The following is a 27,048-nucleotide window of genomic DNA, read 5'->3' as shown; positions in this document are numbered from 1 at the left end:
TATATAGTCATCTTAACATTATTTTAATGTTTACATTAAAGTAATATTATATATTTAGTATAGGTTTATTCTTTAACGTGTTCTAAATTACATAATATATAAAAATAATGCAATATAAAGTATTATAAACTTAAAATGGGTCAGGCCAGGACCGGGCTCAGGCTTTGAATTTTCAAGCCCAACCCATATTTTAAACGGGCTTAATTTTTTTTTGCCCAAACTCTCTCAAATTTCAAACGGGTTTTCAGGCTTGGGTGGGTAGCTCGACCTCTAAACATGTCCGCCATATCCTCTTGAGTGTATTTGTTAGTTTGACTCCTATACAAATAAAGAATTCGGAAAATAAGAAAAGAAGACCAAATAAGCTTTCTACATTTGCAAGCCTGAATAGAAAACAATATAAACAAGAAAGTTGTATTTTACTCAGGTTTATGAACTCCATCCACAGTTCTCGTTTTTATCATCTGAAAGTAAAATTCATATGAGTTTCTAAATGCAGCTTTCTCCTTGAGTTTCTGTAGAGCAAATCAACAAAAAGAGCACAAAAAAAGAGGAAGAAATTAGTGAGCACATACTATGATATAAACAGCAAGAAATTGAATGCACTAAACAAATAAACTTGCCCGTAACGTTTCTTCCTTCTTGTGGAATGCTTTCGCACGGACGACATAATCCTTGTGTTTCTCAAGAAGCCCAATTTTTTTCCTCGATGACCTAAAATATAACCAAGTATTGAACAACACGAAAGCAAATGCACAATAAGAAGAAGTTATGTAGAAGGCATGGCTATAATAAAGGGGAAAAAAAGCTGAGACTCATGGTTGAGCTCGTTCCTTGTGAGCACGTCTGTTGATAGTATTCCTTAATGATGACATTTTCAGGTAAGGAAAAACAAACAATCACTAGAACTTCACGGTTAAAACCTAACTGCAGATTAAGCAACTTAGGAATATGGTGCAATGCTACAAAATCAAAATAGCCAGGAAAATAAATGGAAAAGACTGCAGTCTAAATTTAACCCTAAAACCCTAATTCCATCAAGAAACTAATAACAACCAAATTCATTAATTCAAATTAAAAGTAGAAAAAAATCCAAAAAAAATTAATCAACTACAAATAAATAATAGTAACATAAACATGATAAAATTTGCTACCAGCCAGTGACGAAAAGAGGTTTTTTTTTAATTCTGTTTAAAGACATAAGTTATTGATTACATATATTCCCAGCACAATTAGACTTAATTTTTTTTAATTCTTTCTTTTCCTGTACAATGATTTTTTTAAGGTAAAAAAAAATCAATTTTAACACCAACAGTAGTGCATCAAGTTAAACAATCACAATTCAACTGAATAAGAAAAAGGTAAATTTTGAAGCCTCATACGCCTACTGCCAAATACACATAAAAAACTCAAAATTTAAATACAGAGTAAACAATTAACCCAAATTTGAAGACTTCAACCAACCTTTGAAAAAAAAAATAGCTAGCCACTAAGTGAAAAGTGAAGCAAGCAATTGATGGAGACGATGAAGAAAGCAGCGTGAAGGGAAGCAATCGACGACGTGAATGGAAGTACCTAGTGGGAAGAGGGGTGGGTTTGGGATTTTGGGTGGGAGCAACCGATTGTTTTTAATTGGGCTTGGGTTGATTTATTAAAGGGTAAACTACACTCAAGATCACTAAACTCTTACTAAGTTTCCATTTTGGTCACTTAACTTTAAAAAGTTGCAAATTTGTTATTGAACTATTGGAAAGTTTTCATTTAAGTCACAGAGCTAATTAAGTTTTTTTTCAAAAGTTCAGCTAGCAAGCTCCAAGTTGATTTGATGGTGAGTGTTGAAGATAAAAAAAGAAAATTGTCTAGATTTTGGTTTGCAGATCCATGATGTTCAAGAGAAAGGGAAGGAAGGAGACTTTTCGATTAGTATAGGTAGTGCGAATAAATAAGGCCGTACAATAGTGATTTTAATAGTCTAGTGACTTAAATGAAAAGTTTTAAATAGTTTAGTGATCATTTTATAACTTTTTAAAATTTAGCGATCAAAATATAAACTTACTAATTGTTTAATGAGTTTATCTTTAATTAAATCCATTGGGTAATTCGGTATGAGCTTAAGTAAAAATAAATAAATCTTGGGCTAGTATTAATGGATTGTTGGTTGGGCTGGGTAGTTAAATTTTGGGTTTAGGTAATTAAAATAAATAAATCTTTACGGGTTTTGGCCTTGGCCTCTCTATTTTTTTATTTTTTTGACCTCAAAGCGCCCTTTATTTTCGCCTTGGTCTCTCTTTTAAGCGAAGTACCTTTATGAGTTTGGACTCATCATAATCATCTTTTACTCATATACTTGAGTATCGATTTCAACATTATCGGAATTAGCTCGATTGGGAAACATCTTTATCTTTAAGTAAAATAAATCTCATCAGAGTTAAAAGATATCACACTATCACAGGTTATGTAATGTATTTCTAGGCTTCACATTTCACATGTGCTACATTTGGTCTAAGAACCGACTAAACCTTAGCTCTGATACCACTAAATGTAACGGCCTTAACCCGAATCCGTCACCGAAATAGAGTTACGGAGCATTACCGGAGTTACTGATTTATTTATTAGATATTTTATTTCATCTAATGTTCATATTTGGAACCAATTAAAATCAATCATATTGTCCCTTAAACATACTTATTTTTCTCGACATGTTTAACTTGAATTTATTACTCGTCTCAATATACTTAATTTTCTTGTATCAACGTATCAAAGATAATCACATATTGACATATCATGATAAATATCATTCTCTTGCCATTTCTTCATAAACATAAATCAGGTAATTCATTATATCAATATTTCATGCATTTAAAAATAAAAATTCTTGCAATTTAATCCTTATTTCTAGCCGTTGTTCTCATACAAATTGATAACAACCCATGTATTCTATAAAATATCAGAATTTTTCATAATTTCAACACTTTTTAATTTAATCCTTAAAACATGTTTTTCCCCGATCTTGAACTAAATTAATAATTTTATTCAATTTTTGCAATTTTAAATAATAAAATAATCCACTTCATGCAAATTGGTCATTTCTAACATTTTTACAAAATTACCCATAAAGTTTTACTTTTATTCAATTTAGTCCCTAAGCCTAAAACATGCAAATTAGCTATGCTAGCTGAATATTCATACATATTTTCCTCCTCCTCCTCTCCATTCCACATCCTTAATTTATAAAATATGCTTATAAGTAACATTATCTATAATTTCACAATTTACTTATATGTATATTCAAAGCCGTCTATTTGAGTCATAGTAACTAAATTATTTATATCTTGAGCTAAAGAACTCCAAATTAATACCCGTTAATTTTATCTAAAACTATACTCACATGTTTTCTTACCATAAAATTTTCAGAATTTTTGGTTTATCCAATTAGTACATTTTATTCATTAAATTCTCCCCTATTTTGCTATTTGACAGTTCTGACTACTCTTCACTAACGTTTAATTATCTCTTTAAAAAGAATTCAAATGATGTTATCATTTTTTTATTATAAAAATAGACTCATTAAGGAATCTAACCATATAAATTATGTCTCAAAATTATTTTTTATAATTTTTAATGATTTTTCCAAGTCAGAACAGGGGATCTCGAAATCATTCTAAACTAGTCTCACAAAAATGTAAATATCTTAGAATAAAAAATTCATTTACTTTCTCTATTTATTTTATATGAAAATAGACTCAATAAGATTTAATTACATATCTCACTCAGCTTCTAATTCAATTTCTACCATTTTTGGTGATTTTTCATAGTTAGCCTATTGCTACTGTCTAAAACTACTTTAGTGCAACATATTGATTACCAAGTTTATAACACTCTTATTTCCATTCTCTACCATATCTCCCATTATTTTCTCTCATTTCCCTTCACTAATATATCAAGAACATGGATCCTTATATAAGAAAACTCTATCTTAACATCATTTTCATGCTTTTGATATTACCTTACATGAGAAACTCTACTCAAAATATATTGAAATCTTAAAATTCGTACATTGTCCCATTGATTTTAATCTTTAACTTGATTTTTCTCTCTCCTCCAGGTTCTATTTCTTGAATCCAACTTGATATTCCAACTCCCCTTAGTCTCTTTAACATTTTTCTCTCTTGGTAACTACGAAAATTCTTTTGATTTTTAGGTAAAAAGGGTAACTTTTTTGTGGAAGGACTAAATTGTAAAGAAAGCAATACTTTTTTTCTTCTCTTTTCTTCTAACGTGAAATGAATGGAGAAAGATGGGTGGTGTATATTTTCTTTTCCACACACACACACACACATATATATAGACTAAATAAAATAATAAAATAATAAAATATATTATTAAAATATTAAATAAATAATAATTATCTAATTAAAAAACTATAAAATATCACCAACATCATTATTCCTTTCTAGATTTCTCTCTCTTCCAATCGACCATTTTGCCCTTTGTGATCTTTTAAAATTTCATTCTTGAGTCATCACTTAATTTGGTAAAATTACAATTTAGTCCCTCATAATTCTTCACCTATTCAATTTGGTCCTTATTCATCCATTTTCCTTGGTTTCTAAATCATTTCACCCTCAAAATATTTGCACTATTAGTCCTTCAAGTTTTTCATATTTACACTTTAATCCCTTAAATTTTGAGTATTTACTCTTGGGCAACAAAACTGTTCTCACTTTTACAATTTAGTCCTTTCTTGAATCAATATGTCATAATATACTTCCTAGTGATATAACTCAATTTTCCTCTTCTTGTCACTTTTTTTCCTTATTTTACTGTATTAAGGATAATATCTTACTGTAGAAATTTTCAGGGTGTTACACTAAGGTTGCACAGGTCACCCAAGACGACCGTAAACCTATTGTAGGGTCGGTAAACACTACTTAGACCCTTAAATGTGTGAACTGTATGTATGACGTATGTACTGAACTGAAATGGACTAAGGCCCGAACTGCTACTGAAACTGAAATGGGTTTAGGCCCAGATTGCTTTTGACTGTTTGTTGTGATTGACTGAATGCATATTTTTTGTGGGGATTACACACTGAGTTTATGAAAACTTACCCCTTTCTGTTTTATCTGTACAGGAAATCCCTAAACTTAGACTGATCAGTGCGGCAGAGCCTCTTGGTGACCACATGTTCGAATTGATTGTGATTTTACACTTAATAATTAAGTGCTGATTTATTTTGGGTTTTATATTATGTAATACAGACTGTTTTGTTTTAATTCGGTTTAGACTACGATTTTATGATTACATAATTGAAAAACTCAGATTTTATCAAAAGCAAGGGTTTTAAAAAAAAAACTTGCACGATTTTGCTTATAATAAGCTTCCGCTAAAATGATATGTTTTGAGGCAAGTTGCTTAATTGAATATATGTTTTGAATTAAATAAAAGCAACTAAGGATTTATGAGTGTAATGTTTTATTGAGCTCCGTTTCCAAATTCCTTCATTATGACACTGCCAGATTTGACCATAACTGTTAAGCCGGGTTTGGGGTGCTACAAGTTGTGGTGCTTAATTTTGAACTTACTACAGACCTCCACTATCACTCTGTTATTCAAATTTAACGCGTTGTCAGATATTATCCTTTCTGGCATGCCATATCGACATATGATCTCCTTTTTTAAGAACTTGCTGACCGCTAACTTTATGGCATTAGCGTACGAAGTAGCCTCTACCTACTTGGTGAAGTAATCGATGACCACAAAGATGAATCGATGTCCGTTAGAAGCCTTCGGTAAAATCGGCCCAATGACGTCCATGCTCCACATTGAGAAAGGCCATGAAGAAGTCATAACATGAAGAGGTGAAAGAGGCACGTGAATCTTGTCTCCATAAGTTTGGCACTTATGACATTTCTTGGCGTAACTGATGCAATCTCCTTCTATCATGGGCCAGTAATACCCGAATCTCATGATTTTCCTAGCCATTGTGAAACCATTGGCATGCGTCCCGCAGACACCCTCATGGACTTCTTCGAAGATTTTCTTAGCTTCTATCGTATCTACACATCTTAGCAGCACCTGATCCTTCCTCTTTTTATATAGGACTTCTTCGTCTAAGACATAGTCACTGGCCAGTCTTCTCAACATTCTCTTATCATTTTTAGTTGCCTGATTAGTGTATTCACGGTTCTTCACATATCGTAGAATATCATAATACCAATGATAACCATCTATTTCATCTTCTTTATCGATATTGCAGCAATGAGCTGAAGCCTCACAAATACTCATTTGGATCAGCTTCACATCCTCTCGTTATTTTACTCTAATCATAGAAGCTAATATAGCCAAGGTGTCAGCCATCTAGTTTTCATCTCGCGGGAGATAACAAAAAGTGATATCATCAAACACTTCAATTAATTCCAGAACTAGCTTTCGATAGTTGATCAACTTTGGGTCTCTTGTTTCCCATTCACCTTTGAGCTAATAGATCACTAGTACAGAATCCCCATACACCTCTAGCACCTTGATTTTCCGCTCTATGGCTACACAGATTCCCATGATACATGCTTCGTATTCTACCATATTTTTTGTGCAATGAAAATCCAATTTGCAAGTGAATGGATAATAATCTCCACTTGGGGATATCAGGACTGCCTCAATTCCATTACTAACGGCGTTCAATGCTCCGTCAAAATTTAATTTCCATAGATGATCTTCTGGAATATCTTCCTCGGTAGTTGCCACATACATTAGATCTTTGTTAGGGAAATCAAAGTTCAAAGACTCATAATCTTCTAGAGCTCTACTAGCTAGAAAATCTGCTATTGCACTCCCTTTCACAGCTTTCTGGTTCACATAGACTATGTCAAATTCAGAAAGTAAAATTTTCCATCGGGTCATCCTTCCATTTAAAGCAGTTAACTCCATCATGTACTTTAGTGGGTCCAATTTCGAGATTAACCAAGTAGTATGGTACAACATGTACTGCCTCAATTTCTGAGTTGTCCAAACCAAGGCGTAACATAATTTCTCAATTGGCGAGTATCTCATTTCACACTCAGTGAATTTCTTATTGAGGTAATATATCGCCTTTTCTTTATTTCTTGTCTCATCGTGTTGGTCGAGAACACATCCCATTGAATTATCAAATACTGTCAAATACAGTATCAGTGGCCTACCAGGACAAGGTGGCGTTAGTACTGGGGGATTGGACAAATATTGTTTAACCTTGTCAAAGGTTTTCTGACACTCATCATCCCACACACTTGGGTTGTGTTTCTTGAGGAGATAAAATATGGGGTCACATTTCTCAGTTAGCTGTGAAATGAACTGGGCAATGTAATTTAATCTCCCTAGGAAACCTTGAACTTCCTTCTGAGTGCGCGGCGGAGGAAATTTTTGTATAGCCTTGACTTTATCGGGGTCGACCTCAATTCCCTTTTCACTGACTATGAAACTGACTAGCTTTCCTAACCTAGCCCCGAAAGTACATTTTGTTGGATTAAGTTTTAGCTTAAACTTTCTCAGCCTCAAGAACAATTTCCTCAAAACCTATACATGCTCTTTTTCTATTCGTGATTTTGCAATCATATCGTCGACGTAAACCTCAATTTCTTTGTGTATCATGTCGTGAAACAAGGTTACCATGGCTCTTTGATACGTTGCTCCCGCATGTTTTAACCTGAATGATATCACCTTATAGAAAAATGTTCCCCACAGAGTTATGGATGTGGTCTTTTCCATGTCTTTAGGATTCATCTTTATCTAATTGGATCCCGATAAATCATCCATAAAGGAGAACAGTGAGTAATTTGCCGTGTTATCACCAAAGTGTCGATGTGAGGTAGGGGGAAGCTGTCCTCTAGGTTGGCCCTGTTTAAGTCTCTGTAATCTACACACATCCGCACTTTTCCATCCTTTTTAGGGATGGGGACAATGTTGGCTACTCGTTCTGAGTAATTAACCACTTGTAAGAACCCAGCATCAAATTGCTTCTTGACCTATTCCCTTATTTTTACTGTAACATTGGGTCTCATCCTTCGGAGCTCCTGTTGAACTAACTTGTACTCTTCTTTTATGGGGATGTAATGCACCGCAATATCAGCACTTAACCCAGGCATGTCTTGATACGACTATACGAAGATATCTTTGAACTATTGCAGTAGTTTAATGAGGTCCTGTCTTGTTTCCTCGGTTATGCAAGTTACAATTTTCAGCTCTTTCCCTTCTTCCAAGGTCACATTCTCAATTGTCTCTTTATAAGGTATAATCTGTTTCTCTTTCCGTTCTACCATCCTTAGCAAATCTGGAGATAATCCACAATCTTTGTCACTTTTAAAATCCTGATATCCCTCTAAACACATATCTAGCCCAAAAGGAGATTCTGAGTCTATAGCAGCGCCGCTCGTGTCGTTGATATCTGAAGACCTATTGTAGACATGAAAGAATATCCAAGAATGAATCTAAGAGTGGATTATTTGTATGGCATGATTATGAATGAAATGAGAAATAAAAGAATTGTTGTCTAGAATGAGACATAAAGTGTATTTTTTAAAAAAAATAAAGACTTTTGAACATGAGCCTATTTCACAAAAAATTCTTATTATTTCCAAACATAAAACAACAAGTGTATTTTGAACATTACTCCGTATTAGCTCTAAGAACTACAGGAATTTCTTCCACGGTCCAGTTGTTCAGAACACTTCCAGGCGTATAAGGGCGAATGTCCGATAAGTCTTCTCCCATCTCTCCCTCTTCTGATATGGTGTTGATGCTCAAATTTCCCATCAAACCTTCAGCTGTCCCTTCTCTTGTCATCTTCAGTTCAAGATGGATAATTCCTCCTGACACGAATGTATTAGATATATGGGGAAAGGTCATTGACTCCCACTTAACCTCTGCCCCACTCAATCGTGCCCTTCGTCTCTCTTGCCTCCTCTCCAGCTCTTCCTTCTACTGTTTGGAGTCTGGCTTATGCCCCAAACCAAAACGATCCCGCTTATCAACCAAGATTGACACTTCAACCCGTCTATGGAGGTATTTCCTGAGTCTCATTCCAGGCAATGCCCCTTTTCCTACTGTCAGTTGTAGGTTCATCTCCGTAGCTTGGGATATTTTTGGCATCGGGACCTTGCGTCCTTCAATGATGAAAGCTGCATTTACGAATTCCAATGACCGAAAGGAACACTCTATTGCCTCCCCATAATTTTTATATACGGCGCATCACTGGTAATGGATGCGAAAATGTCCTCCTCTGCGTTTATCGTTATCAGTCAGCCCTTTGTCACCAACTTTAGCTTTTGGTGCAATGACGATGGTACTACCCCCGCTGAGTGAATCCAAGGCCTCCCCAATAAACAATTATAAGAAGGCATGATGTCCATCACTAGGAAATCTACCTCATATGTGTTTAGTCCGATCTGAAGAGGTACCTCAATCCTTCCCATTACTTTCCTTTCAGTTCCATTGAATGCCCTTACTATGTTCTGGCATGTCTTCATATGAGAGTTGTCTATAGGCAACCTATTCAATATGGACAGGGGCAAGACATTCAGTGCTAATCCATTTTCAATTAGTACCCCCGGTAATGTATACCCTTTGCAGTGGGTGGTGATGTACAGAGCCTTGGTGGATCCCATACCCCCTGGCGGTATATCATCATCACTGAAGGAGATGGAGTTGTCGGTGCTTATGTTACTGACAAGGGAATCTAGCTTGTTTGCCGAAATGTCATCAGTGACATCGGTTTCATTCAACACCTTCATTAGCGCGTTACGGTGTACCTCCGAGTTTAAGAGCAAAGCAAGTACTGATATGCGTACCGACTGCTTGTGTAATTTTTCCACAACACTATACTCGCTGTGTTTTAGGAATTTCAAAAACTCCTTGGCTTTATTCTCCATTACCAGTTCATTAACCAGTGGTTCTAACTTTTTTCCCCCTTGTTCGATCGTCAAGGATTTCCTTTTACAGGTTCGGCTTTGTGTTTAGCGTGATGTCCTGACTTTCCTTTCCCGGGACTATCACATTGTAGTTATAATTCCAGGGCACCTTTTGCTATCCTTATAAGGAAAAGCCACAGGTTTCTGAATTACAACTCTTAGTGTAACTTTTGCTCCAACTCTGTTGATCTTTGGCCGTGAGATAATCATCACTGGGCGACTAACCTCACAGACCTTTTCTACCAACCCTTCTCCTGTGGTGCACATGTCCTCTCCTTCAGTGAACTCAAAGAACTCTAGCTCCTTGTCCATTAGACCCTGGACCAGGGCCTTAAACTCACTGCATCTCTGAATCTCATGGTCCTTCTCCCTATGGAACTCGCAATAGTTCATTGCTTCTCAGGATTTGTTCCCCAAGTTTTGCATGATTAACCCTCTTTCCACTATTTTCCTCTAAACCTCACTTAACGGGGTTCTTATTTCTGCAGTATTTAACTTGATTCTCCTCCCCATGTTCTTAACTATCGCATTCACCCCATTGTCAGTATGATTGGGTAACAAATTTCCTACACAAGGTGCATCGTCGAACTTCACAACGCCCATTTTGATGAGCCTTTCGACTAGTCTTTTGAAAGAGAGGTAGTTCTTTATCGAGTGCCACGAGATTCCCGCATGGTATTCACATTCAGCACTTGCGTCATACCACTTGCATTGGTTTTAAGTAGACAAGGGTTACAATGTGTGCATCAAATAGACTTTTATACAGCTCCCGATGCGTTATTAGAATGAGAGTAATTTGGAGCTTCTCCGTGTTTTGCTTTGTACTGGGCTCTTGTCTTAGCAAGGCTTGCTAGCGCGTGGCTACCATTCTCGGTTGATTTACCGTGAATGATTTTGCATAACCCATGCTCATATTGCTGACTTCATTTTCTCTTTTCTTTGGGGTCGACCTCTTGGTGCTTTCCCCAGCCTCTATCTTTCCACACCTTATCGCGTTCTCTATCATTTCACCGGACATCACTATGTCTGTGAAACTCTTAGTTGCGCTTCCCAACATATGATTAATAAAAGGTGCTTTCAAGGTATTAATGAAGAGCATGGTTGTTTCTTTTTCCAACAATGGTGATTGGACTTGTGTAGCGACTTCCCTCCACCTCTGAGCATATTGCCTGAAACTTTTACTCGACTTTTTCTCCATGTTCTGTAACTTGATCCTGTCAAGCGCTATGCCTGTCACATAGCCATATTGCTTCATGAAGGCCTGTGCTAAGTCACTCCATGATGTAACTTGGGTACGATTCAGTTGATTGTACCATTTGGCCGCAGCCCCAGTCAAGCTGTCCTGGAAAAAGTGAATCAATAACTAATCATTATTGACATGTCCAGTCATTCTCCGACAAAACATAGTGATGTGAGCCTCAAGGCAGCTGGTTCCATTGTATTTTTCAAACTCTGGCATTTTGAACTTCGGAGGGAGTACCAAATCTAGGACCAGGCTCAACTCCTTAGCATCCACTCCACATTGATAATCAGCGCTTTCCAACGCTTTAAATTTCTCCTCTAGCCATTTGCATCAGTCTTCTAGTTGTTTTGGGAGTTTCGCTCTTGCCCTTTTTATCTTCGCTATGTCATCAAGATCAGGGACACCTATAGTTACCGGATTGTCTCCGGAGCCTGAGCCTGTCGGAAAGTTTGTTAATGTCGAAACACTAGCCTGATGTAACACCCCGAACCCGAAACCGACACCGGAGTCGAACACGAGGTGTTAACTGGCTTTAACTCCTTACAAAATTTATTTTCCAGACACTGCCCAATCTGTGTACTAGTCGTTTTAAAAATCATATCTTGAGTTTCGTAACTCGAAAATCAGTTTTGTAATTTTTCCCAGAAACTAGACTCATGTGCCCATCTATGTATTTTTTTCTAGAATTTTTGGTCGGGCCAATTAGTACAGTTTATTAGTCAAAGTCTCCCCAGTTGCAGGGGTCGACTACACTGACCTTTTCCCATTACGACTTGGATATCTCCCTGCACGGGGCTCCAATACTGATGCCGTTTGTTTCTATGAAAACTAGACTCAGAGACGAATCTGTACATATATGGTACGACCCCTAATTATCTCTGGTTAATTTGTAATGAATTTCCAAAGTCGGAGCAGGGAATCCAGAAACCGTTCTGGCCCTGTCCCACAAAAATCTGATTATCTCTTAATATACTGCCCATATGATCTTTTCGTTACTTCCTCATGAAAACAGACTCATCGAGCTTCGATTACATAATTTATTCATCAATTAATTCCACTCCTACTATTTTTAATGATTTTTCAATCTCATGACACTGCTGCTGCCAGCATCTGTTACGAAAGTAACTAGGTCCATTTCATGCCTACCCTTGATCCAACTCAATCGAACGTTCGTGCCATTTTCGCATGGCTTAAAGTTTACATGCCAAAATTCAAACACAACGTAATAGCTTATACATGCCAAAATGTTCCTCTAAGCCAACTAAGAAGAAAGTACCAAAACTTGCTATCCGGTGTGATGACTTCGATGACGGCCCGACCCCGCAAAAATAGATGAGTCCAAGCAACCTATAATGGGTGACAAGGAAACATCGAGTGAGTTTATAACTCAGTAAGTCATAAGCAATGCACTACCATCTATCAATAACATTATCACAAGAGGAAACAAATGGAACGAGACAATTTACTCCATCCATACCGAACCATACCATAGTTCCTCCAACCTATCGATTCAATTTCATATCAATTCATGCATTCACATTCTAAATACTCATCAATAGGACATTGAAGCAATTTCATAAATCGATTTATTTTCGTTACAATCAAACGACTATACGGCCTTTCACCCATCCTACGATAAATTTTATGTACGTGACTTCAAGTATATTTGTCACATAGGTTCGAACTTACCGAGCTCAACACCAAGTATAAGCATAGCACCTATTAGCCACGTACTCAAGACACTTACCCGATCCGCTGTCCGCGATCGACTCAATAATGTCGCACACATAGTGTCCATAATGATTCACGAATATTTATTGAGCCCGCACACTCAGTGCTATATAATCAACTCGCACACTTAGTGCTACGTAATCAAATCGCACACTTAGTGCCACATAGTCCAACTCGCACACTTAGTGCCGCATGGTCAATTCGCACACTTAGTGCATCATATTCATTTCGCACACTTAGTGCAACATAGTCGAATCGCACCCTTAGTGCTGTACAATTTAATCCCGCGCACTTAGCGCCAATCTCTTGGTCATAAATGGTCATCCCGTACGTTTAGTGCCGAGATCAACAACTCAGTACATCTTACCTCTTTTCTTTCATTCAACAATTTCATCATCACATACGTACATGCATATATATATATATGTATATTTATTCATTCCAATCAGCATCAATACATACACATTATGACCATTTGAAATAATACCAACTACATGCTTAATGACTTACCTCGTGTTAGGTAAGACGGTTCCAACTCGGCTACTCGATAACCTTTTCTTTGCCTTTGCTCGATTCACCTCCTTTAACTCCTTGAGCTAAATCAATAATTTAACTAGTTTAATCACCTTGCTAAATATTTACAATCCAATTTCACATGTATATGTATGTGAGTATATTCGGCTAATAACCTCATGCAACTACCAAAGCCGAATCAACTAAATATACTTATGAATATATATATATCATCATCGAAATCACCTAAGCTTAGACATCAATTTTTAATTCCAAGCAAGTTGCCGAATGCAACCTTACTAAATTTTCATGGATTCAATATACCATTACCATGGAATCAACAACCAAAAATTCATAGACAATTTAGGAAAATCACATTACAAATCTCATATTCAAGCAAAGACCATGGCCGAAATGCACATATGACCTCATAACAAAAATATTGAACCTTTGGTTGCCCAATTAGCTTAACATCCATCAAATTTTAAATCAAGAAACTCACCTCATCTATAATCAACCCTCAATGCCCTAAAGCATCAAAAACAACATCAAAGAAATACAACCATCCATGGCCGAATGTCATAGCCGAATTGTTTTAACCATGAGTAACATAACAAGCATAGATCGTGTTTATGGATATACCGTGGCCGATTCAAGCTAATCACCTCCAAAATCATCAACCATTTTCGTTGCATATAACATATATAAACATGAATAAGTTTCATATGATCTCTTAACACATTAATTTCTTTCATCAACAACCTTTTGTTTCTTTATCCATCAAAACTTAAAGGTAAGAAAAAATCAAGTTCTTCTCACACATACCATAACCGAAAGCTCCATCCAACACTCTAAATTCGAAATTTTAGTATGGCTAGGTAAGAAAAACGTGATGATTAACCCAAACAACTATTATTTCAAAAGAAAAATTAACAAAATTTACTAACCTCCTCTTCATTCAAAAGGCCGAATGCCTTTGCTTCACATTCTTCTCTTTTTTTTTCTTTCTTTAGGTTCGGCTATTGTGGTAAGGAAAAGGATGAACACTCCTCCTTCCTCCCTTATTTTATTCATCCTTTCTTTTCTTTTTAATTCATTTCTTTTATTTCCTACTCCACTTACCAATATTAAATAATAATCAACATAAACTTGGAGGAATGGAACCATGCTTGGCCGGCCACCTATCAAGAATTGGGCACCTTGACATGCAAACCCAAACTTTCTCACCTTGTTATTATTTAATCCTTATAATTCATCTATCATCTTTTCTAACTTCGTCAACTAGGTCCTTTTTGAATTAATTCACAATCCTAATGCTAATATTAAGCATTTAATTTCTCATATATTCACTGTCACACAACAATTTATGCAATTAAAACACGAAAATAAATTTTTGGCTCGGTAATGTGGTCTCGAAACCACATTCCGACCAGGGTCTAATTTGGGTTGTCACACCTGATGCTGATGACTGATATTGACAGACACCTTAGGTGGATATGCATTGGGTTGTGCTAGGGTATTTGTTGGGGCGAAACTTGGCGGATAGACAAGGGTCTCACTGTCATCCCCAAAATTGACCATAGGGCTCTTTCCTTTTCCTGGCCCTCCAAGCAGCAACTGGGTTAACTGATCCACCATGCTCTTTTGTGATTCTATCATCTGATCCTTCATATCATGCTGAATCTTGGCCAGTTGCTCTTGCATCTGTATTTGCAGCCGATCTTGCATTTCTTTTTACATTTGTTCCAGTTTTTCTAACCTTTGATCCATAGGTTTGGTTTTTCTCCGTGTGTAGTAGTGATGTTCCAGGGGAACTATAACACGATTTCTAATTAATTAGGGTTCTTTTGTGAAATTTAATGTACATGATGTAATGTAATGCGAATGCATGATATGAATGCAAAACTAGAAAGGCATCGATTCTGATCTAACTCCATTTAGGATAACTTTATTAGAAAACAAAATCCTTTACATAAAACAAATCATATATACGGCTTTGCCTTGATGCTCAAAGTTTTGACTCTCCCAAAAAGTCAAGCCAGCTCTCGACCCCGGTCCGACTCTAACTCTTACTTCACACATAGAACGTCAGCCTGGACTGCTAAGGTCTGTAAATGATCGGCCATCACTCGTATCTGAGCCACAGCCTCACCCATAACATAATCCATATCCCTGACTTGGTCCTGTGATCGAAGAAGCTGCTCCTTCCACTGCTCATTATTCGACTCGAGGAATTCAATTTGAAGTTCAGAGCTCTGTAGTGCAGTCTCGAGTTCTTATACTTTCCTTTCAAATCTTCGATCTTGCTCAGGCTAGCCCTTCATTCAATGTCAGAGTTACGGTCATGATGCTGGTATAGCACCTTTTCTAACTCCACTACCCGAGCTCTTAACATCTCCTTCTTATTTTGGCTCTCAACCAAGCTTCTTTTTAAAATGTTTTCTCGTGCTCGAGTATCATAGACCCTCTTCTCCTACTGATCAACTCTAGCCTTTTTTTCTTGGATTTCTTATCGGCACTACTCTGATGTCTTTCCCAATTTGGCGATTCTCATCGACATACGCAGCTTCTTGTAATCAGTCTTCAAACTATCCAAGTCCTCTTCGGCCTTCATTTTTCCTTTTCTCTACTTCTCGGCCTCAAGTTTCTAAACATTAGCATCAAACCTCAAATGCATCTTTTCCTCCTCCAATTGCTCAATCTTCTTTCCTAACTCCGAACTCCTTTTTTCGCAGTCCTGATTTATGATCTCTAACTCGGAGGGGATCACTTGCAGATATTCTTCCATCGGCAGCGCGCCTTCTTAACTTGGCACGGGGATGTTTTCGTTGATTCTTTTACTCCACTACCCCTTATATTCAGGAGTCGACATCAGCTCCACAGCTAATCTTTTCATTCGGCGAGTCTGGCTCCATGCATCGCGTATTTCCCAAACCTTTTCCTTATAGTTATCCTCATATACGAAAACTCATATTGAGCTAGCCCATACGTTGTTGGTATGAACTGTCTTGATCTGTCTTGCCTCAGCACGAGCAAATGAGAAAACCCAATGGCTCCCCAAATTCCCAGCAGAGGGACCCAGTCAAAACTCCCACATCGGTAAAGAATTTCGTCGAGAACCAACCAAGGAGCTCTCCACTCAACGTCCTCTTCCTGGAGATTTTGAAGGAGCGCGATCCAATTTTCCTCTAATATGTCATCTCTCTTGGGCGTGGCCGCTATCTCCTTTAACAGGGAGTAATTCTTAAAGAAAACCTGATAAGAAACTTTATCCACCTTCCAAAAATGGCCGTGGAACCAAGCTAACAACAACTGCGCACACCCTATAAATCTACCCTCACAAGCTCTCCTGCATGCATTCAAAGATATGAATGTTTCGGTTAAAATTGCGGGAACCGGCGTGACTCTCTTATCCAGTCAGTCAAATAGATCAAAAACTGCCTCGTCTACATACCCTAGCGCAATAGGGAAAATAATTAGCCCGTAAACGCTTAAAGCAAAAATATCGACCTTTTTCTTCACATCCGGGTACGCCAAAATGATATCTCGTAGGCTTTTCCAAGGAATACATTTGCTTCCTCCTTTTTGTTTGGTATGAGTCGCGACCCATTGTTCATTGATTCCCGTGATATTCATTAATTTCTTCAAGAAAGTCGAGACATTAGCGGCTCTAGAATAGGCATTGTCAGCTTAAATCTTTGGACAACGAAGCAGGACTGTATACTCTTCTACTGTAGGCACCAAATCTACGTTCCTAAAAGTAAAACAACTATAAGTGAGATTCCAAAATTGAGTTAGAGTTCAAAGCAAGTGCTTGTCCACCTTGATGTCGAGTAGGTAAGGCAGATCACTATAATTACTGTAAAATAGTTGCTTGACTTCATCATGCCAATTACCCATATCCCTTTCAATTCCCTGAGATCATTCTGTGTCATGCTAATACGGGTGAAGTCCCATAATTCTGATGTGTACCCCTCGGCTAGACTATTCCCTTCCTTTAATTGCGTTTTCTCTGACCATACACGGACAGCAGCATTATCTTCCACTTTATCAAGAAATTCATTCTCCATGACAAGCTCTCTAAATTAGTAATCGAGCGTGAATCGACGCCTCTTAAATATGAAATGACATGCAATCATAGCCAAAATAAAACACAACAAGTCAGTATCATATACCAAAAATAAAATTCGAAGCAAATGAAAAAAAAATCAAGCACCTATCTGGGTGTCCACTAGGGTTTGGCGTAGTTCTACCTAGGGTGGGATCTTAGGGATTTCTACATATGGTTTGGTGCTGAGGTAGAGGTACCCGAACTGGCAGATTCCTCGATCCTCACCCGTTATAGGCTCATATGGATCGAGTTCAGTTTAGGGGAATACATTTCCCTATGGCTGCATGGAGGTGAAAACCTCACGAAGGAAGTAGTTTCTCACTACCACTTAAAAGGTGTGACCACAACGGTCATGCAATATGATGCAAGAATATCCTACGAGACTCGAATACAACAAACATATGACATGACACAAACGAATGCGACAAAAGAACCATGATTTTTCAAATTAAATTTTCAATCTTCGAAAAAAGGACAGAAAATAATCAATTTTACGGCTTGACTCTCTTATTGGTCCCTAGCAAAGTCACCAAGCTGTCGAAACCATTTTTATTTTGCTATTTTGAAAAAATAGGGATCGACTTTAAAAATGAAAAAGGAGTCGCCACCAATCCTTTTTGTTTAGGTGTGGTCGGGTCACCTTGTGATCGATCATTTTAATAAAACATTTTGGTTTATTAAAACAATGTTTTTGGTCAACAAAAACCTAGAAAACGAGTTCAGGAGTCGGTTACGCACGAGGAAGCATTAGCACCCTTGTAACACCCAAAATTAGTACCTTATTGATTAATTAACGTCCTAATGTTGAAAATTTGAAATGATTTTAAAATACAATTCCTTTAAAAATGTTTGGATAACCTGAATTGGATATTGAGATTCTGTTTTTCCGAAAGAATAAAATATCATATCAGCACGTTAGGATACAACATTTTAAACCCTCGATACCAAGATTATCTCATGATTTCCAAAACTCATGCATTGAAATTTTAAAAGGATATTTGGCTATTTGGTCCAAACGGTAAATCGAAACCCAGCACGTTAGGGCACGATTTATCGAATTTCTAAACATGAAATATTGCCTTGTTTTTTAATTAAGAAAACATGGACAGAATTTCAAAAGGATATTTAGTTATTTGGTCAAACGAAAAATCGAAACCCAGCACGTTAGGACACGATTTCTCGAATTTCCAAACACGAAATATTACCTTTATTTGAAAAATTCTTTTTTATATTTGGGTAAAAAAGGGATAAAATCTATGTAACATTTAAAATAAAAAATTGGTTAAAACGCGAAAATGGTCGTACTTGGCGAATAATGATAATGCAAATACAATAATAATAACGAATAACATAAACTTGCAGGTATATAAAGACATAAATGAATAAATGAGTAAATAAATATATAATAAGAAAATAACGATGAGAACAAAAACAAAATAAAAATGAAATAAATAAAATAATAAAGGAATAATAAATGAAATAGCAAAGAAAATTCTAGTGAAAAATTTTAATTTAAATTTTTATAAAAGTTAATTTTTTCTGAAAAAATTTATTCCCCCTATTCTTTCAAAAAAAACTTAGAAACTTTCCAAAAAAGCTCTCCTTTTCCCCGATTTCTGGCCATCAGTCCGGCCTTACTCCGACACTAGACCATCGCGGCAGCCGCTGGTCGCCGGTTACGGTACCGCCGTCCGCGGTGGCCAAAAACCTAAAAGACATTTTTTTTGGGTTTTTCGGCTTCCTGAGCCCCAAAATGTCATCTTTCATCGGAGACGAAGACCTCAGCCCCCTCGCAACGATGCGAACGAAACAAAATGGGTAAGTTTTGATTTTTTCTTTCTTTGAAAAACTAGTTAGATAGATATGTAAAAAGAAAAAAAAACAATAAATAAAAACAAAAGACCACCTTTAATTTTCTGTTTTTGGGTTTTTGATCTCGTGTGTATTGTATATTCGTAAAAACAAAACCTCCTCTACAATGGATTTTCGTGAGGCTTTTATAGCCTTTTTACAACTTATTTTTGCATATTTGCAGGTGCGTAGGTGAACACGCTACTAACATGGCGTGGTGGAGCGGCGTACGTCGGGAAGGTTATGCGTGGCAGAGGCACGAGCGGCGGGGGCTGATGTGGCAAGGAGTGACGGCTGCTAGGTAACACCTCTTACCAGTGTTCGAAACCGAAATAGGGTACGAGGCATTACCGGACTTAAACACAAGCATATGAACTTATCCAAGTTATAAAAGAACTACAAACAATTTAAAACTTTTTATATTTTGCTATTACAACTCTAATATGGGCCCACGAGGCTCGAAGCATGTTCGGAAATCAATTCGGAATCAATCTGAATCCCTTAAAGAGCATAGAAAATTTTCACTAAGAACAAGGGCACACACTTGTGTGGGAAGTGATACACACATCTGTTTGGCTTGACACGGCCATGTTGGTGACCCGTGTGGCTCACACGGCCTAATGACGATTGGGACACGCCCGTGTCCCTAACCAGTGCAAAATTTAATTTTTAGTTCAAGTTGCAGTGGTTTTCACACGACCTGGCACACGTCCGTGTGCCTAGCCCATGTCCCTCACACGGCCTAGGCACGCCCGTGTCTAACACCCGTGTAACTCTCTGTCGATTTGGTCATGAACAAATGGGTGTCACATGGCCAAGGCACACACCTATGGCCATAGGTCGTGTTCTCCACACGACTGAGACACACGGCTGTGTCTCCTACCCGTATGGTTACTATCATGCATACTGACTTCAATTTTCAAGGTGCAGGGGACACACGGCCAAATCACACGCCCATGTGGTCAGACCGTGTGTCACACACGACCTAGACACACGCTCTTGTGTCTATCCGTGTGGACCATATTTAGGCTATTTTCCAAGCCTTTAGTCACCCTTAGCCACACTTGTAAACTTATCCAACTATAGAATACACAACATACTTGAGAAGACACTTAATTACTACCAAACATTCATCAACAATCAAGCATCCATGTGACATTCACCATACTTCTCATCCATAAGCTTTCACAAGCATAATAACAATAACACATTTGCATGCATGCATAATACATTAGGGTTACAACCCAACAATTATGAGAAGCCATATCTCATGGCTAATTACAAATTGACTTGAATGTTATCATGTATCAACACAATTGACTACATCAATACGACATATAACAAAAAGACTAAGTCCTTATACATGCCATATTCAAAATGTTGAAACTAAATATACCAAAATAATTTGACTGATAGTGTAATCGAGCCTCCGACGTCCTCGAATTCCCGAGCTAGCTTGGCAATACTATAAGAAAGGAAAAAAAAGAAAGTACGCATTAAGCTTAGTAAGTTGGTACGTAAAAAAAATCAACTTATACATGCATACATTCATCATACAATTAATCTAAGGTATATGATACTTCCAACCTTAGAACCCATAAATATAACTTACTCCTTCACAACTTACCAAAGTTTCGACACCATAAATCACTTTTTTCAAGGGTTATACATATACAAATATTGAAACCTGTACAAATCCTCAACATGGAAACACATGTTCACAACTTTATTACATTCCATATTACACATAGGATTTCTCGTTGAACACTCGGAATACTATCGGATACACGGACTACTCTTTTCACATGTAGATGTCACAAAAGTAACTAATACTACCTAAATTCACACATCATATAAAGTTCCCTTTTGAGCTAATCTCAGGCCTGTTCACACAAGCTGACGGTCAAGACATGGCTACTCGGGCTGCTCACAAAAGTTGACAGGTATTCGCAACACATGCTGGACTACCCAACCACCGGTAGGATGTACATGACCAGCACCCGGTTATATCACATAACACAACTCACTTGAGCTCATAACACATAATTTCCTAGTGACATGTCGCTCGTATCCTAGGCTATTCCTAAGGTTCAACCTGGATTATTCACACTTATCAATAATTGGCGAATTTATATCAAAATGATAATTTAAGTGAATTAATATATATATATATAAGGTTCAACCTGGATCATTCACACTCTTCCTGGCTTCTAATTCCCTGTAAGAAGCAGCTGTCTTCCTGCATGTGAAAGGTCAAAAATGTGTAAAGATGGGAAATCATAGTCAAGATGAAGACAACTTATGGTAGTGAACATATTGTCAATGGCCATTCCAGTTATTTATCAAACATACCATGTAAAATATTGTCAATTAACTAACCTTTTAATAAGATCAGGGATATCACCCGAATGAGGAGTAACTCTGCTTTCTGAAGCTTGTAACTGTAATTCTCTAGCTTCTTCCCTGTAAAGAAGAATATATATGAATACATATTTCTTATATTTCAAAACAATACATAATATCAATAAGTATAAATTTTACTTTGATTCATCAAAATGTCTCCTTTTTTTTCCCAGTTTGTGAAGATAATGAGAACATATACCGCTAAACTGTTTTATATCTTATGGCTCAAGAACTATATTTGTAACGTCCCCTAACCCTATGCCGTTGCCAGAACAAGATTACGAGACATTACCAGTCAGTACAGTACAATACAGACATTAATTAAAAATAAATGTTCACACTCATCATAATTTTAAGATGCCGTCCCTTTAATGGGCCCTCGTGGTCCAATATGAACAGTAAAATCAATTCGGGGTTAATTTAGAATCACTACGAATTTTTATTAAAATTTCAAAATTTCTTCTTTATGAACAGTACCACACGCCCATCTGTTCAGCCCGTGTGGCAATCTGTTTTATAGCATTTTAGGTGCAGGGGACACACGGCCTAACAACATGCCCATGTGCAAGCTGTGTGTCTCACACGGTCTGGTCACACGCCTGTGTGCCAGGCCGTGTGGACTCAATAATGAACCTTTCAATATCATTTCAAGCACAAGATCTATAACACATTCAGCTTCTTCAATCAACAGTAATTAGGGTACTTTTCTATAAACACATCAGAATTCTCTCGTACTATTGCCACAGAATTAAACCGTAACTTGAATACTTTAATATCCAATACATAAGCAAAGTAAATACCATAACCCTTTTCCAGCATATTTCTGTTTTGACATGATCAATATCTCAATAGGTAAATCATTCAATCTTCTCTGATTCAAAACAAAACAATTCATCGTCCTAACTTCGCAATATAATATACTTGTGCTTATAATTTACCACAGTATCATGCAGAATTAACCATTCCATTATCAAGATCACATCAAATAGTAATAACATCAAATCAAACAGAAAATAATATCCTAGTATCATTATCAGACAGTTCTTGTAGATCTTATTAGCCAATAAATACTGACCAGAAAATTTGATACTTCCACCATAATTCAGTGAACTCAACAAGCAAAACTTTAGCAAATACTGAATTCATGCAATCATAGGAATAAGTCAAACCAAAATAAATTTAGAATAATCTTATCAATTTCAATAAAGAAGAAATTACCTGTAATAAATCTAGTAGAGATAAATCTTCTTATATACAATTAACATATACCCTGGCTGATGTTCATTCTCCAGATTTTTTAGTGAAGTCCTTTGTCACGCTTTGACTATCACTAATATTTCCGGAGTTACAGAGTAATCTACCTCTGGTATCTATGTTACTCGGTCTTGAAATCTGAATAATCTTTTTTTCAATTTTCTTCGAACAATCACTAAGATAATAATCAAAAGAATCATATCCCACTCTTTATTCTACATTCTTCGGCTTTATGTCCTCATTTAAACCGTCTTCAAACCATTTGTACCTTACAGTTTCTATCGGAATATTCTCTCTAATATATTTATTCTATCACACGACTCTATTTAAGCTTCAAGAATTCTTTACATCTCTGATCAAGAAATCTCTGACTGATGTATACATATATTTCTGTCAAAACTCGTTTTAGAAAATTTCCAAATAACCCTTTCTTAATAAAAAAAAAAGAAATATTTCTCACCGCTGGCAAGCTGAATCTTTTAATAGAAATATCATACCTTTCTAACATTTAATCGGTGAACAAAGCAATTCAATTACAATCCTTATAACATTCTCTAACCAGATTCCAGTTCTTTCAAGATCATTTTTAGCTATAATTCTCAATTCTTCCACACTATATTTACGGAGTATCAGCAACAGATGCCCGTTCAGACAAGCTCTGTACCTTGAAGCACTTCGGGAACCGATTGAGAAACTGGAGGGGTAGATGTCGTAGCAGATACCGTTTCTTTCTACTCACTAAAGAGCATCAGTTACAGTTCTAAATAATTATGTATCATTCTTTTTTCTATTATTTCATCAGTCATCATTCAGTAATTAATTACCCATTGAGTTAATACCCACTGTTGTCGATTCAGTTTTTATCTAATTCACGAGACTATTCGTCTCCATTATACATTTCATAATCAATACCATCGATATGTTCATCTAACATTTTCAACTATAAAACAGAAACAAACAATTATATCAGCATCCGAACCTGACTCAATTTTGATTTAATTATGGCATGTACCTCTAGACTCTTTTCTGTACTCGACTTAATCCTAGAATTGGCTAAACCCAGTTAGCTTTGATACCACTAATTGTAACGTCCCCTAACCCTATACCGTTGCCAGAACAAGGTTCAGTACAATACAGACATTAATTAAAAATAAATGTTTACACTCATCATAATTTTAAGATGTCGTCCCTTTAATGGGCCCTCGCGGTCCAATATGAACAGTAAAATCAATTCAGGGCTAATTTAGAATCACTACGAATTTTTCTTAAAATTTCAAAATTTCTTCTTTATGAGCAGTACCACACGTCCGTCTGCTTAGCCCGTGTGGCAATTTGTTTTGTAGCATTTTAGGTGCAGGGGACACACGGCCTAAAAACATGCCCGTGTGCAAGCCATATGTCTCACACGGCCTGGTCACATGCCCGTGTGTCAGGCCGTGTGGACTCAATAATGAGCCTTTCACACTTTACTAGCCAACCCCGCAAATTTCAAACCACAACCAATACAAAATACCAATACTAAAACAATCCAATAATTGACTTAAAACACTTATCATGTATCATTATCAAATATCAATTTACTTATTACACTATTACAATCACAATGCAAAATAACACACTTAAGACATCCTAGATACATGCCATTATTAACAATTAACAAGTGTTACCTTATTAAGTTCGAGATCGGCCTGGGATGCTGATTCAACATTCTAGCTTTAACTTAACCTACGCACGGAAACAAACCGTACGCTAAGTATGAACTCAGTGGTATTTCTATAATCCAAACATTTAAACATAACATACACTTATTGTCCTATAATAATCATAAATATTCATTTATTCATTTCATAGATAATTTCTTTACAACTCATTCAACCTTCATCATCTAATAACTTGATTAGCTTTTCCATTTAATTCTCAACAATAATATTCTTCATTCATATGTCTTATGTTTCTGCTCACTATTCAATATCAGTAAACATATTTCAGTATCGAATAATTTATCAGTTTCTTCCAGTAACATTTAGTCATTCGATAACAATTAGTTATCCAGTAATGATTATTCGTTCAGTAGCAATCCTTTACTCAGTAGCAATCAATAATTCGATAATAGTCAGTATTTTTCAATAACAATCATTTAATCATTATTATTCAGTATCAGTCAATCATTTATTCAGTAACAGTCAAATATTCGGTAGCAGATAATTTTTCAGTGCCGTTATTTGCCCCTATTAACATGACTCAGACCTGGACGGATACACGGATCTAACCCACACACCGGGGATAGTATACAGTGTTTCATCGGCCGGAGTCGGAATACACCGTAACGGTAACAGTAACAGTAACAGTAACAGTAGCGGTACACAGACTTCCTCATCAGAACAAATCTGAAACAGTACAGTAACAGTCAAGTACGGAGTACCTCTTCGGAACGAATCCGGAACAGTCACAGTAGTCGGCACGTATAGTGTCTCATCGACACAAAGTCGGAATATCCCTGAACACTTCCAATCCTATGGCATGCCAACTATATCCGACTAGCCCGATACAGTTAATAGGGTATTCAGTAAACTTTCAAATTTTCAATTTCAATCGTAATTTAATTTCAATTCAATTTAATACATTTTTTCATATCAATCCACATGCAATTCAATTGCAATACAATATACATTTTGATTCATTTCAATAGTCATAAAACACAATAATGCTTGCCTTAACATTCAATCAAAATTTAATAATTAACAATTAAATTTCGCTTTTCAATGCATCACCCTACACATTAAATAATAAATTCAACAATTAAATATTAAGTTCGGATTATAAAAACACAACCGTAATTTCTGAGCTAACCCTCGTTGACGTCGTCTTTCCTCGCTTAGCCGAGATTTTCCGGCACAACGCTAGCTACGGAAATTAATTAAAAATTATCAATACACTACCATTCAATTTTCATTTGGAATATTTCAATTTTTATTCATCTTTTGCCTAAATTCCAATTTAGTCTTTAAACCGAAACTAACTTTTATTCTTCACATTTAACTCAATATTTTCATTCAATTTTCAGTTTAAACTAATTTTAGCCCTTTAATTTCACCATAGAACCATAATTTTGAAATTCTTTCAATTTAGTCCCTACCATTCAAAACTTATAAATTACTTTACTATTCAATCCTTTTATCAATTCTAACTTGAATTTCTATCAATTTAGCCCTTAATTCATCTTTTTGTTCAACATGAACAATATCTAATAATTAACTATCTTTCAAAATATCAACTCAACTTCATCAAAACCTTGTTCCAAGGCTTCTAAAACATCAAAATTAAGTAAAAAGGGCTAAATTGACTTACCTATTTAAACCTCAAGCTTTAAACCCTCAATTTTCCCTTTTTCTTTTCTTTCCTTTCTTTTCTTCCTTCCTTCTCTGTTTCATTCCTTATTCTGTTTCATTCATTCTTTTATTTCATTCCTTTTTCTTTCATTTACTTATGTTTTATATATATATAATCTAATGATATATTTATATAATAAATAATACTTTTATATATGTGTATATTATTAATACATATGTATCCATGTATCACCATACATTTGTCATTCTTTTATTTATTCATCACATAAAAATCATATAATATAATTATTTAATTATTAAATATCTTTTATAAATAATAAATATCTATTTAATATCAAAAACATGTATTACAAATGTATGTATTTTTATTAATACACTTGTATCAAATCATATCCACACATTTGTCTTTATTTAATTTATTCATCATATATTATCAATTTAATAAAAATAAATACATTAATATTTACTTAAATAATAAGCAAATACATACATGTATTACAAATGTATGTATAATATTTATTACACTTGTATTTTATTTTTGCCATACACTTGACACTCATTTTGGCTTATTTTCTTATTTGCCCCCTTTAAATTTAGTTATTCTATAATTAAACTTTCACACTATATTTAATTTAATCCTTTTATCCAATT

The 27,048-nt window shown here is 36.0% G+C and overlaps 1 protein-coding gene across 1 annotated transcript in view; it reads right to left on the bottom strand.

The window, feature by feature from the left end:
- The window catches only part of LOC107898946 (probable U3 small nucleolar RNA-associated protein 11), a 33,838-nt gene that overhangs the window by 4,558 nt on the left and 2,232 nt on the right, over positions 1-27,048 (bottom strand). The window contains exons 3-4 of the mRNA XM_041084206.1: positions 624-714; positions 424-515 (exon numbers count right to left, since the gene is read on the bottom strand). Of these exons, the coding sequence (XP_040940140.1) occupies positions 424-515; positions 624-714 (183 nt within the window). The remainder of the gene's footprint in view (positions 1-423; positions 516-623; positions 715-27,048) is intronic.

This window comes from Gossypium hirsutum, chromosome A12 (genome assembly GCF_007990345.1).
Source record: "Gossypium hirsutum isolate 1008001.06 chromosome A12, Gossypium_hirsutum_v2.1, whole genome shotgun sequence".
Lineage (NCBI taxonomy): Eukaryota > Viridiplantae > Streptophyta > Magnoliopsida > Malvales > Malvaceae > Gossypium > Gossypium hirsutum.
This window is presented reverse-complemented; position numbering and strand designations above follow the sequence as displayed.